The sequence below is a fragment of the Sinocyclocheilus rhinocerous genome, unplaced genomic scaffold (genome assembly GCF_001515625.1).
Source record: "Sinocyclocheilus rhinocerous isolate Xijiao unplaced genomic scaffold, SAMN03320098_v1.1 scaffold271, whole genome shotgun sequence".
NCBI lineage: Eukaryota > Metazoa > Chordata > Actinopteri > Cypriniformes > Cyprinidae > Sinocyclocheilus > Sinocyclocheilus rhinocerous.
The window spans coordinates 2,257,297-2,274,755 of record NW_015657574.1 but is presented as its reverse complement, the minus strand read 5'-3'; the positions used below and the strand labels follow the sequence as shown (position 1 = coordinate 2,274,755).

At 36.9% G+C, this 17,459-nt stretch overlaps 2 protein-coding genes across 3 annotated transcripts; one reads left to right on the top strand and one right to left on the bottom strand.

The window, feature by feature from the left end:
• Positions 1-99: 99 nt before the first annotated feature.
• LOC107721285 (histidine triad nucleotide-binding protein 3-like) lies at positions 100-2,934 on the bottom strand. Of its 2 annotated transcripts, none has more exons than XM_016529216.1 (6): positions 2,724-2,934; positions 1,485-1,602; positions 1,114-1,183; positions 909-1,029; positions 704-791; positions 100-414 (listed from the first exon to the last, which is right to left on the bottom strand). In XM_016529216.1, exons 1-5 carry the CDS (start codon positions 2,844-2,846, stop codon positions 708-710), a joined length of 516 nt encoding a protein of 171 aa, XP_016384702.1. In that variant the 5' UTR covers positions 2,847-2,934; the 3' UTR covers positions 100-414; positions 704-707. The 2 variants fall into 2 exon arrangements, with proteins under 2 accessions (XP_016384702.1, XP_016384703.1); XM_016529217.1 differs by having other exon boundaries at positions 709-791.
• Positions 2,935-8,787: 5,853 nt separating this feature from the next.
• Positions 8,788-15,083, top strand: LOC107721284 (interferon regulatory factor 4-like). Its single transcript, XM_016529215.1, has 9 exons — positions 8,788-8,841; positions 8,990-9,187; positions 10,228-10,414; positions 10,548-10,633; positions 10,712-10,814; positions 10,900-11,007; positions 13,298-13,630; positions 14,566-14,678; positions 14,776-15,083. Exons 2-9 carry the CDS (start codon positions 8,990-8,992, stop codon positions 14,941-14,943), a joined length of 1,296 nt encoding a protein of 431 aa, XP_016384701.1. The 5' UTR covers positions 8,788-8,841; the 3' UTR covers positions 14,944-15,083.
• Positions 15,084-17,459: the final 2,376 nt, after the last annotated feature.

Sequence of the window (17,459 nt, the reverse complement as noted above, 5' to 3'; positions counted from 1 at the left end):
AATATTGATTGTCAGTTTAAAGGATACCATCCTGGTTTTTAAAATACTTTAGCATTACATAAAACTCCAAAGAGAAAGGAAAAATTGAAATCGCATCATATGACCCCTTTAACCTTTGTCCATGCCAAGAACCGCACACTTGGACAGGATGTGCCCCTCTGATCAGTATGTAAAGAACATGAGCATGAACACTGAAGAAAACATAATGGTGTGACCTGTGGTGTCGCTAGGATTTCTGGGTCCACTGCAATGATTTTTTCTGGGCCTCCTCAAAATCACGTTCAGGGGGGTGGGGGGATTCCGACCCCCAGAGAACATTGTTCTGGGCCCCTCCCAGCAACACCCCTGGGTGTGACCATGAATGTGTTGATGGCACACTGTATGATAAATCTTTCACAGTATAGCATGTAGAATCTGTACAAACATAAATAATCAATTACACAAAAATCAACATTTCCATCCATTTAATAACATTAGACATTATTGATCAGATTAAACTTTAGTTAAAATATTGATTGTCAGTTTAAAGGATACCATCCTGGTTTTTAAAATACTTTAGCATTATATAAAAAATATAAAAATAACGTTAAATGGCAGGCCTTTAAGGCTCAAACCAAACAATGAAAAAGAAAAAACAATGTCCACTGATCTTCACTAAAGTGCCTTGTGATTTCAAGTTTTTTAGTCAAGTAATAAGGCTCACATAACTACACATGGCGGCATGCAACTGTTACATGCCCATTCTTTTTTTCTTTTTTTTTCTCCGTCAGTTTCTGAAGCAGCTTCTCCTCCTTGTAAGACAACACACACACAAAAAGAGAAATAATGATAAATTGTTAAAACTTTATGAATTCATATACAACCAAGTGTAAACAAAGAAATGCTTGAAACATCTTTAGTTTACTCACAGTGAGGTACCAGAAGGATGTGTACTTGCATATTGCCCATTTAAACAGCTGACTAAAAGGTGCTAGAACATGGAGGTGCAGGTGGGGGACAGTGATATATGGAGGCACATGGAAACCTAGACTGAAATACAGTCATGTTCTCATTTAATAACTGCTTCATCCAAATAAATGCTTGATTAATATGACAGTAGTGTTGTCTTCAAACCTGATGTCTTCCAAATTTGTGACATTCTTGGCTTTCAGTACCTCTCTTCCCATATCTGCCATCTTCTTCACTGCTCAGGATAATAACATTTAGATTATTGAAAATCCCATTTAATCACTGTATCTTATTAAAATACTTGTTTTCGATAAAATCACATCAGCCCTGTCATCAGTATGGCATTGCTTGTTAATTGTATTGTAATTGTATTGTCAATATATAATCAGTCTAACAATAAGCAAAATAAACCAGAGCTCAATACTTAATTTCTCTGTGTTTCTACCTTCTGCTGGCTAGAAATACAAAAGCCATTCACAAAACAGTAATACACAATTTAATAATCAAATGCACATCCAAAAGAGACATAGTCTTACCAAGATTTATATCATCTCTTTTGAGTGACAAACAGCTATGGATATGATTCTTTGGTATAACCAGGTAGTGATGAGGTGCACCTGGATCAATGTCCTGGAAACAAACAATGTCCTCATCCTGTAAAAAAGAAAAATAATAATAATAATAATTGCGCATTACATTTTTATTTACCTTGGCATTAACACTATAAGATACTAATTATAATTATCATTGATTATTATTGTATGTTACAGAAAACTGAGGGGAAACATTATGAATTTGTTTTGTAATAGTTCAAAGTAACACACTTCATGAAGTAAATGACTTTATAATGTGTATCTAAGGACCCCACTGTATTTATACAGGGGACATACTGGATGAGTGAAGAGAGTGTCATTTGCGCACATCCAAAAACTTTGGGCAGGTGCTCGATCATATGAAACCCTTCACAGTCAATAAACAAACATTTTTTTTTTCCGTTTTGCCTGACGAAGACCTTAGGGTCGAAACGTTGTGGTTTTAATTAACTTTTGAGAGCAGTAGTGGCAGTGTGCCAATTTGTTTTTACTTACTGGATGAGTAACATCACTTTAGCTAATGAGAAATGACGAGGGTGAAATGACTAAATATGACGCCATAACCACAGCAGAAGTTATGACTCAAAGATATTTTTGAGTTAAGCTAGGACAATTTTTGAGGATGTTTTATTATTGTGTTTTATTATGAATATAAAATTATTATATTTGCTTCTTTTTCATATTTCATACTCATATACCATATTAGTTAATAGCATTTAGCTTTTCCCCCCAAAGCTCTTCCTCCTTTCCAATAAAAGCCGGCAATCGTGTTATTTCAGAAAGAAGCGAAAAGTGAAAGTAAAGCTCTACTGCCGCTGTATTTTTTATGTCATTTGAATGAAAACATCTAAACGACTCATTAAATAATGTCAATACAAAAATAAGTACATCGAGAACAGTTTGTCCTCTATATATAAAGCGCTTCGCGTATCACAGAACTGTTCTCGAAGCTTAAGTCACGGAACCAATCCTGCTTAACATATTTCCTTCCCAGTTCATCTTTCTTCCTTCAAGTTGGATGATGATGACTATAATGAACTCTTGAAGAGCTGTCAAATATAGGCTATAGGCCTAATATTATAAAGTTACATTTAGAAAGAGGAGCGAATTTACTTACCTAATTCACCTTTGAAATTAAGCTACCCAGACAACAAGAAACCAAGTCGATAAAGATCAACTTACTTCCGCCAATATCTCAGTGGATGGATCGTCTCTGTTTGCGATTTTACAGAAAATACAATTCTCTTCCCCGCAGTCGTCAGAAGAATCCTGCTTATCATCAGAGACACACTTTTCTCCAGCCATTCTGACAGACTAGTGTTCGGGACAAATGAAACTGCGGTCAGGCCAGTCCTCCACTTTGAAAAACACGGCCATTCTAGCCGCCACGTTGTTTGAGGTGCGCGCATATACTAGGCGTTACGGTAAAATCATATAAAACATCAGATCAAAGGAAACCCGATCTCAGCCGGCTGCTCTCGAAACGCTATCGCGGTACTTTGATGCCACACGTGACAGTGACGTGACGTCGGCGCCGGTTCAAGTCGGACTAAATTTCTAACCGGCATGCACTGCTTCAAGTTAGCCGCCGATCGGTCTGCGCGGCGCCGCATGAAGTTGAACGCACCTGTTGATAATGTTGCCATAGAAAAGCATAATTCCGAGTCCGATGACGTGAACAGCTCCGAGTAGAACGTCACGTGCTGTCATCTCGAAATTACGGTAATTACGAGATGGCGTGAACGCAGCAAATATCTGGACCAGAGCCATGGAAAGAGAGAGTTGCGCTGTGCTGATAATATACTATTTTGTTCTATAAATGTCATACCTTTCAAAAGTTCATCCCAGCGGTCTCTTCTGCTGCATCTCTACGGCGCTGATAGTAGGAGCGGTAACTTCCGGGAACTATTGAGCGGCTCCACGATCCGCCATTGCTGTAAAAAAAATGGTCCATTGGAGTGAACGGAGTTGTCGCAACTCTCTCTCTCTACAGCTCTGATCTGGACTATCTGATGTATAATTCCAAAATAGAAGCCCTCTAAAAGCTCATATTTAAGATGCTTTGTCTGTCAATTTGGATTGGTTTAAAAAGGAAACTCCCTGTTTCCACAGACCACTTTGACTTCAGATAACCAGTACACCTCCTCATTGTCGCTCCCACAATGTCAGGACTATCTGGTGCAATATTACAAATTTAAGTCCTTCCAAAAACTCACAAGATGTTTTGTATAACAGTTTAGATTGGTATAAAATGGAAACTCTGTTTCCACAAACCATTTTCACTTCAGACTGATCACTCACACAAGTGCAGAATATCACTCACACAATGTCAGGACTGTCTAATGATTCAGATAAGTAGAAAAAAGTATCTCGTTGTTTACACAGACTACTTTCACTTCAGATTGATAGTAGGCCTTCTCATAGTATCATTTACATTACTTTAGGACTGTGTAAACAAAACAGTGTATATACAAGTTTTGGCGGGCTCTTATTTTGGAATTCAACATCAGACAGTACTGAAATGGTGTAAGTGACACTGAGAAAGTGTACTGTCAATCTGAGGGGAAACTAGACTAAATCAGAAGTTTCTTTTTTATACTAATCTGAAATGACAGAAAAAAATGAATTTATTTGAGTTTTTGGAGGGCTTTCATTTTGGAATTGTACATCATATAGTCCTGACATTGCATAAGTGACACTCTGGGGTGGTGTGCTATCAATCTGAAGTGAAAATAGTCTATGGAAACAGGGACTTTTCTTTTTAGAGCTATCTGAAAATATGGAAAATACAGGTTATATGCAAGTTGTTTTGAGGGCTTTTATTTTGTAATGCAACATCAGACAGTTCTGGCATTGGCCCAGTGGCACTCTGGGGTGGTGGACTGTCAATCTGAATTGAAACGGGTCTGTGGAGCTATCCAAAATCACAGGCAGAACCGGTAGAATATGAGTTTTTGGAGGGTTTTTTGTATGTAATGCAACATCAGATCGTCTTGAAACTGGCTGAGTGACACAACGGGATAGTGGACTGTCAATCTGAATTGAAACTGGTCTGTGGAAACAGGGAGTTTTAACATCAGATTATCCTGAAACTGGCTGAGTGACACCCTGGTGTAGTGAACTGTCAACTATCAACTGAGTGGTGTACTGTTAATCAAAAGTGAAACTTTTTTTGTGGAAACAGGGAGTTTTCTTTTCATAACTATGTGAATTTACAGATAAATATGGTTATATGCAAGTTCATGAATGGGTTTTATTTTGTTATTTCTCATCAGAAAGTTATTTTCATTTTATTTGAAAATTCTACATTTAATATTACTCAACATTTGAAGTCATTTTCATTTTATCAGACCGTTTTTTAAACGTGTATTATTTCAAATGTATTAATTAATTCATTCATTCATTCATTCATTCATTCATTATTGACAGAGAAACTGGCTCAATAAATGAATGCCAGAGATCGCTTTTCCTTTGATCTGAGTTTTTACACTCTATTATCGTAACGCCTAGTATATGCACGCAGCACAAAACAACGTGGCGGCTAGAATGACCATGTTTTTCAAAGTGGAGGACTGGCCTGGCCGCAGTCAAATGAAACTGATCCCTCAAGCTCCCTTTGATAATGCCATATGTTCTTCCGTGTTAAAACTGTTTAATGTTAATTTAACGCAATAACGCAATAATAAGCTCATTTATAACGCCCACAGTGCAGATTACAAAATAGGCCTTTCAGGCCGTGTCAGAATTAGCCTACTAAAACAACTGATCAGAGTTTGTTTGTCCTAAAAAATTATTTGTGTCTAATCTATGACAACGCTTGATTTAGCCAAGTAAGACATGTTCCTGGATCAACATCTTTTGATGATCCTGGATCAACATTATTGTCCAAAAATATAGATTTAGCCCAATCCCTACCCCTAAACCTAACCCTACCCATAATTTATTCCTAAAATCAGTGGGAAATGATAGCTGATTAACAAGTGTGTAGAAGCACCTAAACCTGTGTTACGGAGCCGACGAGACGAGACGAGAGGCATGCGGATCCATTTGCAAATCTTTATTCTTAAACATGGTCAAAACAGGCAAGGGTCAGACAATGGCACACAGGTGTATCGAGGGCAAGACAAGAGTAATCCAAAGCGGGTGTGGTCAATCGGCGGCTAACAGTATCCAGAGGGCTTGACAAGAGGGGTAATCCGATAACATGAGCAATAGTCCAGGCAAGGTGCAAACACAGTCCGAACGGCAAGACGAAAGGGATAATCCAAGACAGGCTAATAATTCCAGGGCAGGCAGCTGACAGACAGAATGAGATAAACAGACTGGAATCAAGACACCAGTAAAACAAAGACTAAACTAGGAGAGGAAACTGGCTCCGTAAAGTGCTACCACTTAGAGAGCGATAAACGCAAACAATACTCGGCGATCTGAACGAGTGTGTGTGTAATCAGTGCATTCAGCTGTGTGTGTGTAATCAGTGCAATGGATGATGGGAACTGTAGTACGGAGTGACATGTAACAGTCTGTGTGGTGTGAGAGTCAATGTAGTGAGCGCGTGACCTCTGGTGGTGAGTGAACGGAAGTTCATAGACTGGATTCGTGACACCCTGATTGCAAGCCTAAAGCAGATATTTCCTGAAAAGTTATATCTCAATTCTGATTGGTTGATTGGAATGTTGTTCCAGGATCAAACAAGGATGTTGATCCAGGAACATGTTGTACTTGGTGAAATCACGCTCACCGACAACGCTTATAATAACGCCGTGTTTGTCTTTGTTGTTGATGAAAATAATAAAATAATTAAACACTAGCTATATCAATTAGCCTTCTCAACTGTTTTATGACAAAGAGAGTGCTCCAGGTTACAGTGGTAATAATAAAATATCAAAGCAAACAAACATGTGTAAACTACCTCTCACTGTTGAGGCCGCTACCATTTTTTTTTTACATTACGTCACCAGGGTCGGAGGTTTCATAGTTTTGAGTTTCAGCTTGTTATTGTTTCTCTTCAGCTATGGGCACTTTTAGCCAAGATGATTTTAACATGCTCAAGTTGTTTTAATCCGCCTACTAACTATGTTTCTTGACGCACAATAGGCCTATAAATATGTTCTTTTCACCTTTTTCTTTTGATCATATATGGCACAAAATCTCATCTCAGCACTTTTGATGAATAACTATGCTGTTTTTAATTTGATCTATCAACGTTTGTGAGATTTAGTCAGTTGAAACAGTTTTGAGGCTAACTGATCTAATGGATATATCAGTGTTTTTGGATTTGTGGAGTATATTTTTAGTTTTAGTAAAATTATAGTTTTCATTTTAAAGGAAAAATATCAAATTATACCAGAACTGGCACAGAAGGGCCCAAGTGTTGTTACTATGTTGTTACTAGTGTATAATAGTTGTAGTTACAATAACTTTAAAAGTTATTGTAATTAGTGGGCTTATTATTTGATATTATTATTATTTAATATTTTTACGAATTAGATATTTCAGACACCTTTGCTAAATTGTCAAAATACAATTTTAAATATGAATTATATTAATGACACTTAAAAAAGTGTGTGTGTGTGTGGGGGGGGAATAATAAGAAATAATAAGAAAAAAGAAAAAATAATAATAATATATAGTATATATAATAATATATTTAATAATAAATAGGCCAATTAAAGTAGCCTAATTTATTATTATTTTGGATTATAGTTTAAAACATGTAATAACTCATAATTCTCATTATTGGAATGTCTGGATCTGGGACAAGGGTTAAAAAAAAAAAAAATCATAATCTTCACAAGTGTTTTGAAAAGTAGCCAAAATAGATGTTAAAGGCATAATAAAACATTTCAGGTTGAATTTGACTTTCAAATGACACAAGAAAAAAAGCTGAAAAGTTCAATTTTTAAATCCCAGATACCATAAGATCAAGTAAAAGAATTGTGCCAGCAATCCCCTTTGTACTATTCATTGTAAATTTGGACTGCACATAATTTTTCACAGGCTTGCATATCTTATATCACAATTTAACTGGTTCCCATCGCTAGCTAAGCCTAAAATAATATTCATATAGGCCTACATTTCTTCAAAATAATTTTATTTTAAATAAAATTATTTAGCAGTTGGTTAGTTTTTGTTTTGGCAAATAAAGGTTGCAAGTTCCCTCACCTTGATATGTTGGATTTATTTCAATATATTGAAAGACTCAATGAATATCAGACAGCAAATTTTTATATATCTTACAATTTGTGGCAGTGTTATGACAGTGTAAATTATGAACCAGAAATTGACACATCTAACCTCCCACTATTACTGAATGAAATGGTCTTGTGTAGGATGAAAATTCTTTATTTTAAAATTCTATTGCAATGTAGTGGTTTATGAAGTGGTTGCTGTCTTGTCTTTTTAGAGAATGGCCCTTTACTGCCCTCTGTTGGCTACAAATAGACAGAGCTCAGCCTTACTGAGAGGAATGCCACTGAGACCAATACATAGTTTGAAGCTTTCAGATGACGGAAAACAGCTCAAACACTAGACATAGCACGTAAAATGACAAGCCTTCTGCGGCAAATCATGTTAACGTTATAAAATAGCCATATGTGATGGTTAGTTTGTGGTAGGCCTAATGTGTTTATATGGGGCACACAATAGTCAGATTAAAATATGATAAAAATGCGTTGTTTAAAAGAACGGTAATACAATGGTTTAAATGGTATTATGTGAGGGGCTAAGCCATCTGGAACCATGTTTCAACAACGGTAAATTCATAAAGCGTCCCACTTCACCTGAATTCACCATTACCATACACAAATCAGTACGATTTATTAATATAGCCTATTTCAGAATTTACCTAGATTTTCTTTTTCTTTTCTCCCATTTTATCGGTTGATGGCTGTTTTGTATTATTCAACGAGCCCACACGTTTCTGTATGTAGTTGCATGGCTAAGGTTGTGCCCACTTTAGAATCTAGTCAAGACTTGAACACACAGATTACACTTATATCTATAAACAAACAGCTGGCATTTCAACGTCACCGAATTCAAAGAAATGAAAATTATTTTATTAAACGCCAAAAGTCCCGCTGCAGCGCGCGTGGGCTCGATATCATGTGAAGCCCCCGCGTGCTTACTGGACGTCCGTCATATCTCACGCGCGCTGCAGGTGCATGGAAGAACGCCCCGCCCCTGTCAATGCAAACGATTGAAGAAAAGTCGCGGTCGAAAGCTGAACTACGTTACTGACACATTTCAAAACTCGAAAAAGCTCTGAAAGAGGGCAGCACGCGCTCCAGTACTTTCTGCAGTAGGCATATGTCTTTTTCAGTTCGGACTTTCCTGCATTTTTAGTTATTTGTTTAACTACTAGCTTTAACCATATTGGTTTTTACATTTAATTTAGTAACTTAGTGCCAAATAAAAAAAAGCTGAATGATACACGATTTTGTTTTCAGATGTGTTCAGATGAAGAGCGCGCGATGGCGGGGGGCTCCGGTAACGGAAAGTTGCGTCAGTGGTTGATAGAGCAGGTGGACACCGGAAAATACCCTGGACTCGTGTGGGAGAACGAGGAGAAAAGTATCTTTCGGATTCCGTGGAAGCACGCGGGCAAACAGGACTACAACAGGGAGGAGGATGCTGCGCTCTTCAAGGTACAGTCTGTCAGGATGCACGTTGAGGGGATGAGAAACAGACCCATGCAGCGTCAGTAAAGCATTATTTCTCTGTGATCTTAATAACATTGCATACAGTGCATGTATGTGATCGTACATTTGTGTTATTAAAAATACATTCAAATGTAATTCTTAACCCCAGCAAACACAACTTGCTTCACGTTGTGAAAAGGTTGTAAAAACGTTTTGTGTTTGCAGGGACGTTGTCGAATTCAAATTGTTTTATATATTTTTTGTGGTGAAAATGTCAGAAATGTCAGTGTGATCGTACATTTGTGTTATTAAAAATACATTCAAATGTAATTCTTAACCCCAGCAAACACAACTTGCTTCACGTTGTGAAAAGGTTGTAAAAACGTTTTGTGTTTGCAGGGACGTTGTCGAATTCAAATTGTTTTATATATTTTTTGTGGTGCCTAAAAATGTCTTCTGTTTGGAGTCAAAATCTCATTAAAAGGCTGAAATCATAAAGTAGTGCAGTGTTTGCATAATTACTTTTTATGAGAAAGCACGTTTTTTCTTCTTCAGGTCAAACGTCTTAATATTCAGGACTCAAAAATTCAGTTTTTGTTAAAAATATTACCTTACTAAATAATCACGTTTTATGAGAAAGCACGTTTTTTCTTCTTCAGGTCAAACGTCTTAATATTCAGGACTCAAAAATTCAGTTTTTGTTAAAAATATTACCTTACTAAATAATCACGTTTTATGAGAAAGCACGTTTTTTCTTCTTCAGGTCAAACGTCTTAATATTCAGGACTCAAAAATTCAGTTTTTGTTAAAAATATTACCTTACTAAAATATGTTTGAAAACCTTTTTTGAAAGCAACAATTAAGTATTAAGTAACGACAATGGTCGCACCACTCTACATCTATAAATCAAAAATTATTTGAAAAATGTATGAAACCAACATAAAACCAAGGTTACTTGGTAGAAACTAGATTTCTTAAAAAAATTAAAATCTCCTTTTTAAGGGCATCCTAGTATAATATTGACCCATGTGTTGGCTTTCCTGCAGGCTTGGGCCCTATTCAAAGGCAAGCATCGGGAGGGTATTGACAAACCTGACCCACCAACTTGGAAAACACGTCTTCGATGTGCTCTTAACAAGAGCAACGACTTTGATGAGCTTGTGGAGCGCAGTCAGCTTGACATATCAGACCCCTATAAAGTGTATAGGATTGTTCCGGAAGGATCCAAAAAAGGCAAGGAAGGAGAAAAACATCAAATGACATCCCACAGTAGAACAGCTGTTTGCTGCCATTTGTCTAATAAATACTTCTTTAGATATGATGAAAACAACAACAACAAAAATATATATATATTTAAATGTTGCAGGATCCAGATATCTTGAAGATTCACAGTCCAATTCAAGCTCACCCAGTTATCCAATACACCCACCTTATGCGCCAGCACCATCTCAGGTTAGAATCAAACACCATCTTTGATTTGTGCGTTCCTATCTTTGCACTTCAGATCACCATATGTGCTTGTCCTTACAGGTGTGCAACTATCTTTCTCCAGCAGACAGAGGATGGAGGGATTACTCAACCCTATCTGAGATCCCTTACAGCCAGAGCCCCTACACTCCGCGATGGGACCCTGGTACTTTGTGTTTTTGAGAGAGAAAGTACAACTACTGTAAGTTCCGGTAGTATGCATTTGCATTGACATATTTCTGTATGTGCAGGGTACCAGTTCAGTGGCTCTTTCTACAGTTGCAATGCATCTGATCCACAGCCGTCACCCTTCACCCTGGACACCAGCATGAGATCTGCTGAGGCAGTGGCCCTCTCAGGTACATAATCATAAACACACAGAGACAGTGACAGTGACAGGCTCAATTCGGGCAGGTGGACTGATCTTTAAGTAGTAGAAACAGAAATGAAACACTAAAAACTAAAATCAGTCATTTTAAGTACTACAAATAATTTATTTAGGAATCACAACATTATGATGTACTGAATGAAAAATTGATATTTTGACTAAAGATTGCTACTAAAGATTTAAAGTCACAGTGTAACAGAAGTAGCAACTGATCTATTCTTCCATATTTTGAATGAAGCAGATTATCAAAAATGTAGAACAGGGACTTGGTTCTATCCATCAGTTGTTGATCGGAAGGAGGCAAAGTGCAAATTTGGATTGTAAGAAAGGGGTTTAAGACTAAACAGTTGGAAAAGTCCAGAATACATGGTGTAGAATACAGAGAAGTTTGTCATTTTACCAGACGATTTATGAAAATTTAATAAGAAATTATGTGGTAAAAAAAAACATATGCATGAATGAATCATTCAATAAAATCAATAATATGCATTTAGAAAATAGATGAATTTTAATTTCATTCCGACTTTAACAGTGGTAGGAGGTGTTCATAAGAGGCGTTCCATTGACTTCCATTCATATGCATGCAAATACGGGAGACCGGAAATGCAAGCTCACGTGAATTCCGCTGCATCCCAAAATATAAGTTTGGTGAACTCTGACTGAATTTATATCACGTGAAGACATGTGACCAATAGAAGAATGATACGTCATGGTGTATTAAATGTGCAGGATTGCAGTACAGTGGAGTAGACGGCATATTATTACATTTTTGATATGTTGAATTATGATTTTTAATACTACAAAGATTCATACTACAACCATTAAAGTGTCTTTTTTTTTTTTACAGTGTGCCAGTACTGATCTCAAGACAGTTTCTAAAAATTTTCAGAGAGACCCTCCACAGTCCACTACATGAGGGGCAGGATACTTTAAGCAGATCAGCCGCAGGTTTCTGGAACGTTCCTCATGCTGACAGTGCAGAGCTCTGTGCTGCTGGTTTGCTTTTGGTGCTGTTCGTAGTTAAATTATTTAGATTACAGCTTGCATGCAGTTTTAGAATACTTTCTATTAATGCTAGGAAAAGCTGATGTCTGTGAAGTCATTTTGTGTGAATTTTATGTAAGCATGCACTGATTAAAAAAATTCTGGCTCATACGGATAACTGATAAATTTGTTATTTTGTCTGAACATTGAACAAATAAATATTAAAAACCTAAAAGCTAAAATCAGTCATTTTAAGTACTACAAATAATTTATTTAGGAATCACAACATTATGATGTACTGAATGAAAAATTGATATTTTGACTAAAGATTGCTACTAAAGATTTAAAGTCACAGTGTAACAGAAGTAGCAACTGATCTATTCTTCCATATTTTGAATGAAGCAGATTATCAAAAATGTAGAACAGGGACTTGGTTCTATCCATCAGTTGTTGATCGGAAGGAGGCAAAGTGCAAATTTGGATTGTAAGAAAGGGGTTTAAGACTAAACAGTTGGAAAAGTCCAGAATACATGGTGTAGAATTCAGAGAAGTTTGTCATTTTACCAGACGATTTATGAAATTTTAATAAGAAATTATGTGGTAAAAAAAACATATGCATGAATGAATCATTCAATAAAATCAATAATATGCATTTAGAAAATAGATGAATTTTAATTTCATTCCGACTTTAACAGTGGTAGGAGGTGTTCATAAGAGGCGTTCCATTGACTTCCATTCATATGCATGCAAATACGGGAGACCGGAAATGCAAGCTCACGTGAATTCCGCTGCATCCCAAAATATAAGTTTGGTGAACTCTGACTGAATTTATATCACGTGAAGACATGTGACCAATAGAAGAATGATACGTCATGGTGTATTAAATGTGCAGGATTGCAGTACAGTGGAGTAGACGGCATATTATTACATTTTTGATATGTTGAATTATGATTTTTAATACTACAAAGATTCATACTACAACCATTAAAGTGTCTGTATTGTGTATGTTCAAGTTGATTTGTTTACATGGGCAATGCACATTAATGAACATTACTGTAAATGTGCCAGAATTAGCCAAAATGCTGCTTTTCATCTGTAGACCCTTGACAAAATGTTAAAAAAGTTACCCTAAAAATGCAAACAAAGCATCTTATATTAATACAAAAAAGACTAGAGTGACTGCTGCTTTATTAAATTGTTTAAAAAGATATTAATTTAGCGTTAGATGATGCCAGGTCATCTAAGTGTTTATTTATTTTGATCATCTTCTCAAATAGATTACCGCTTACATGTGGTGGTGTTTTACCGGGAAGCTTTGGTGCGAGAGGTAACAGTGAGTAGTCCAGAAGGCTGTCAGCTGGGCCCTAGCAGAGAGGGACAGGCCTACGCTTCACCTGGGGCCCCAGAGCTGGTTGAACTCCCTCATGCTGAAGGGGCATCTCTGGAGCGTGGTGTTATACTCTGGATGGCCCCTGACGGGCTCTACGCCCGCCGCCGCTGCCCCTGCAGGGTGTACTGGGAGGGAGCTCACGCACCACCTACCGACAAGCCCAACAAGCTGGAGAGAGAGCAGAACTGCAAACTGCTGGACACTCATCTGTTCATAACAGGTTAGCGCATAGGAACACATTCACGTGTAAGGCATTTCCGATAAATAACACTAAGATTATGACAAATGATCTGATGTCATTCATTGGAAAACAAGCAGAAAATTAATAAATAAATGAACAGGTTACTTCATCACTCATCGTTTTCAGTAAACGCTGACAGTCATTTATGGTAAATCTTTATAACTGTCTATTAATTCTCTGTTTGTATGCATCATATTTGCACATCTCCAAAATACACACATTTTACTGTAAACAAACACGTCAGACTTTTACAGTAAATAGTGTCACATTATCTGTGGGTTGATATTTAGTGACAGTCAGTCAGTCATCTATGAGTTACAACGCACGCACGCCCACCTTCTGTCATAGATTCACTGATTGTCGTGATTCTCACAGAACTTTCCAGCATATGATGAATACAACTCAAATACCACAGAAATCACATGTGCCACATTAGACCTAAAGCTCATAGTATGGAAAGCAAGTAGAGAATGAGAAAAAAAGTCTGTATTACAGAAAGAGATAAGATCATTTGCTTTACCCAATGGCTTAAGAAACATGATCAATTACATGCCATTTACAAATAAACACTTTGTAACGAGGATGTACTTAAATATTCAAGATTCAGGAAAATAGTTTAAGATTTGATCATTTTGAATGACCATTAATTGGAATAATCTGCCACATTTTATACAGACGTTTAAAAGTCTGGGGTCAGTATGATTTTGATGAAATTGATACAGCAGTTTTATGCATTAAATTATTAAATGAAATATAATTAAATTATATTTAAGACATTTATAATATTGCAAATGTTTTCTATTTTAAATAAATACTGTTCTTTTGAAATACCTGTTCATTAAAGAGTCCGGGAAAAAAAAAACATTAAGTTCTCACCTGTCATTGTATGTGATTAAAATCCATATCTTCTGTAGAGTTGCAGAGTTACGCCCTCCATGCTCGTCCTGCACCATGCTCTCAAGTCCTGCTATTCTTTGAGGATGAGAGCACCGATGCTCAAAGACCAAGAAGGACTTTCACAGTGCAGGTACATTTCTTTGGTTCCTTATAATACCGCTGAAGTTATGAACAAAACATAAATGATATTCATATCATCTTTATTTGCTTTTGTCATCATGTCACAGGTTGAGCCACTGTTTGCTCGTCAGCTTCTTTTCCTCAGTCATCCCGGCAGCATGAACTACATCCGCAGCCATGAGCTTTCACACCTGCCCGCTGAACACACCCTCTCCCCAACCCAAGACTACCACAGAGTCATCACACATCTCCCTAACAGCGGCCCTCAAAATTGACCCTGGAGGCTTGTCACTTCGCCCTTAATCCTGGAATAACATCTTGCTTAACCCAGGGTTAAAGCAAGTTTTAATCCTGGGTTAAAGGGAAAGTTCACAAAAAAAGAATAAAGATTCTGTTATCATTCACTCACCCTCATGTTGTTCCAAACCTGTATGACTTTCTTTCTTCCGTGGAACATAAAAGAAGGCATTTTCAAGAACATTGAGAACCAAACGACCCATTGACTTCTATTGTATTGACAAAAAAACCTGCCTTTTTCATGAAATTTTCAGAATTTTTCTTGTAATTTTGAAAGGGGGTTAGCGCCATTTTTAACTCAGGGTTACAAAGCTTTGCTTATGAACAGATGATGGACAAGCAGTTATTGAAAGAGTTTACATGTTCACCAAGTGCCATACTTGTCCAGTCAATGTGCAAACAAGAATGTTAACCCAGGGTTTAAATATGTACAGTGAAAAATCTCAAACTTAAAAACCCAGGACAAAATATTAACCCAGGGTGAGGTTTAAACAGGGTTTAAACAGGACTGTTAATCCTGGGTTAACTGTAAAAATCGCCCAAGTCTTGTAAGCTAAAGTGTAAAAGGTAAATGTTGGAATTCTGCTGTGCACCTAGAGCCTTTTGGGACACTTGAGCTGAGCAGAATCCTACCAGGATAATCTAGAGTGATAACAGACAACATCAGATGCGAAACTGTTGTCATGTTTAATACTGAGAAAGACGTAAATGTGTGTACAACTCACAAGGATAAATGTTTGTATTATGTCGGCATACTGTCAAATGTGTGCGCTTTTTGCTGACATGACAAAAGAATGTAAAGTGTGAATATTAGCTGTGATTGTTTCTTGCAACATTTGTTTGAGCTGCATTCAGAATATAAAATCCAAAGAATTTGATGTATATAGACTATGCATTTAGAAAAAAGCGATAACATTTCAGTTTTCAAATTGCAGTTCTTTTATAAACATTTTTGTGTCCAATTCTGACTAAATGTTCTACTTTTTTATTCCACTACTTTTGCTCTTTTATGTTACTGAAATTGATTTACTCAAAATTGAGTAGTTTTAATAAAAAAAGTGAAAAATGGAGTGTATGCGCTCTGATTCCTGACCTGTACAGGGTAAAAATTACACCTAAAATATTAAGCAGCACAACTGTTATGATAACGATAAGAAATTTCTTCATCACCAAATCAACATTAAAATGATTTCTGAAAGATCATGTGACACCGAAAACGAGCAATAGCTGCTGAAAATTCAGCTTTGCCATCTCAAGAATAAATTACATTTTAAAAATCTATTCAAATAGAAAATGGCTATACTAAATTGCAATAATAAGAACTTCGTTCATCTTCAGAACAAATTAAGATATTTCTGATGAAATCCGAGAGCTTTCTGACCCACCATAGACAGCAAGGGTCCTAACACGATCAAGGCACATCGATAAGGACATCGTTAAAATAGTCCATGTGACAGTGGTTCAACAGCAATTTTATGAAGCTACGAGAATACTTTTTTGTGCGCAAAGAAAACAAAATGGAGGGTCTATGGAGGGTCAGAAAGCTCTCGGATTTCATAAAAAATATCTAAATTTGTGTTCCGAAGATGAACAAAGGTCTTACGTTTTTGGAACGACATGAGGGTGAGTAATTAATGACAGAATTTTCATTTTTGGGTGAACTATCCCTTTAAAGTTTTTACTATATTTTGGGGTCAAATAAATGCAGCCTTGGTGACTTCTTTCAAAAACATGAAAAAATCTTACCGACCCTAAATTTTTGAACAATATTGAATCTCAAAATTATTTATCTTTTTCCACTAAGTTTGCTTTTAAGTTGACTTCTACTAGAGAGGATTCTTTCTAAACAGAATTGGACGTCATTTGCCGGAGTCTCTCCATCACTGGTGGGCTGACTGTGGTTAACTAAGCTATGCCTTTGTAAAAGGCAGGAGCCCCCAATACAAACACTGGAATCCCCATGAACGTGTGTGGATCTGGTGGGACGTCAAGCCCTCGTTTACGTTGAGCGGAAGCAATATGTTGTCTGCAGAGAATATATACAGGGTGTGTAAGCGAGTGACAGCGCACACACAGGATGGTGTTTGTGGTTTGGAGACAGGATGGTGCGGGCAGTCTCAACTCGATGACATCACAGAGGAAGAGGCAGACTGAAGTATTTTTTATTCTTCCTTCTCAATGAAAACAGCCAGAATGCCTCATTGGTTGTTGTTTTGTTGCCCTTAAAGCTATAATGAACAATGTTGTGTACTATGTGCAATTCTGATTGGCCTAATTGCGATGTAAAGTAACTAATTATGTCAAAAAGTCTTGAAACTATGCTATAGGGTGAGACTGTTTTTCTTTGGGATGCACGAGACATCCTTAGAAACTTTCGAGATGTTTTATAAAAACAAAAATTCTTCGAGTTTTCCACCGTTTATGGGCTTACTGCTCTCAATTACACATAAACATGTTTTGGATCATTTTCCGCTGCCTACAGAGCGGAAAGGTG

Coding starts and splice junctions, on each gene's coding strand:
- LOC107721285 (XM_016529216.1), bottom strand. CDS start 2,846: ATGGCTGGAGAAAAGTGTGTCTCTGATGATAAGCAGGATTCTTCTGAC. Junction 1,184..1,484: donor AAGAGATGATATAAATCTTG/GTAAGACTATGT, acceptor TATCCTGAGCAG/TGAAGAAGATGGCAGATATG. Junction 1,030..1,113: donor ACAAATTTGGAAGACATCAG/GTTTGAAGACAA, acceptor ACTGTATTTCAG/TCTAGGTTTCCATGTGCCTC.
- LOC107721284 (XM_016529215.1), top strand. CDS start 8,990: ATGTGTTCAGATGAAGAGCGCGCGATGGCGGGGGGCTCCGGTAACGGA. Junction 9,188..10,227: donor AGGATGCTGCGCTCTTCAAG/GTACAGTCTGTC, acceptor GCTTTCCTGCAG/GCTTGGGCCCTATTCAAAGG. Junction 10,634..10,711: donor ATGCGCCAGCACCATCTCAG/GTTAGAATCAAA, acceptor TTGTCCTTACAG/GTGTGCAACTATCTTTCTCC.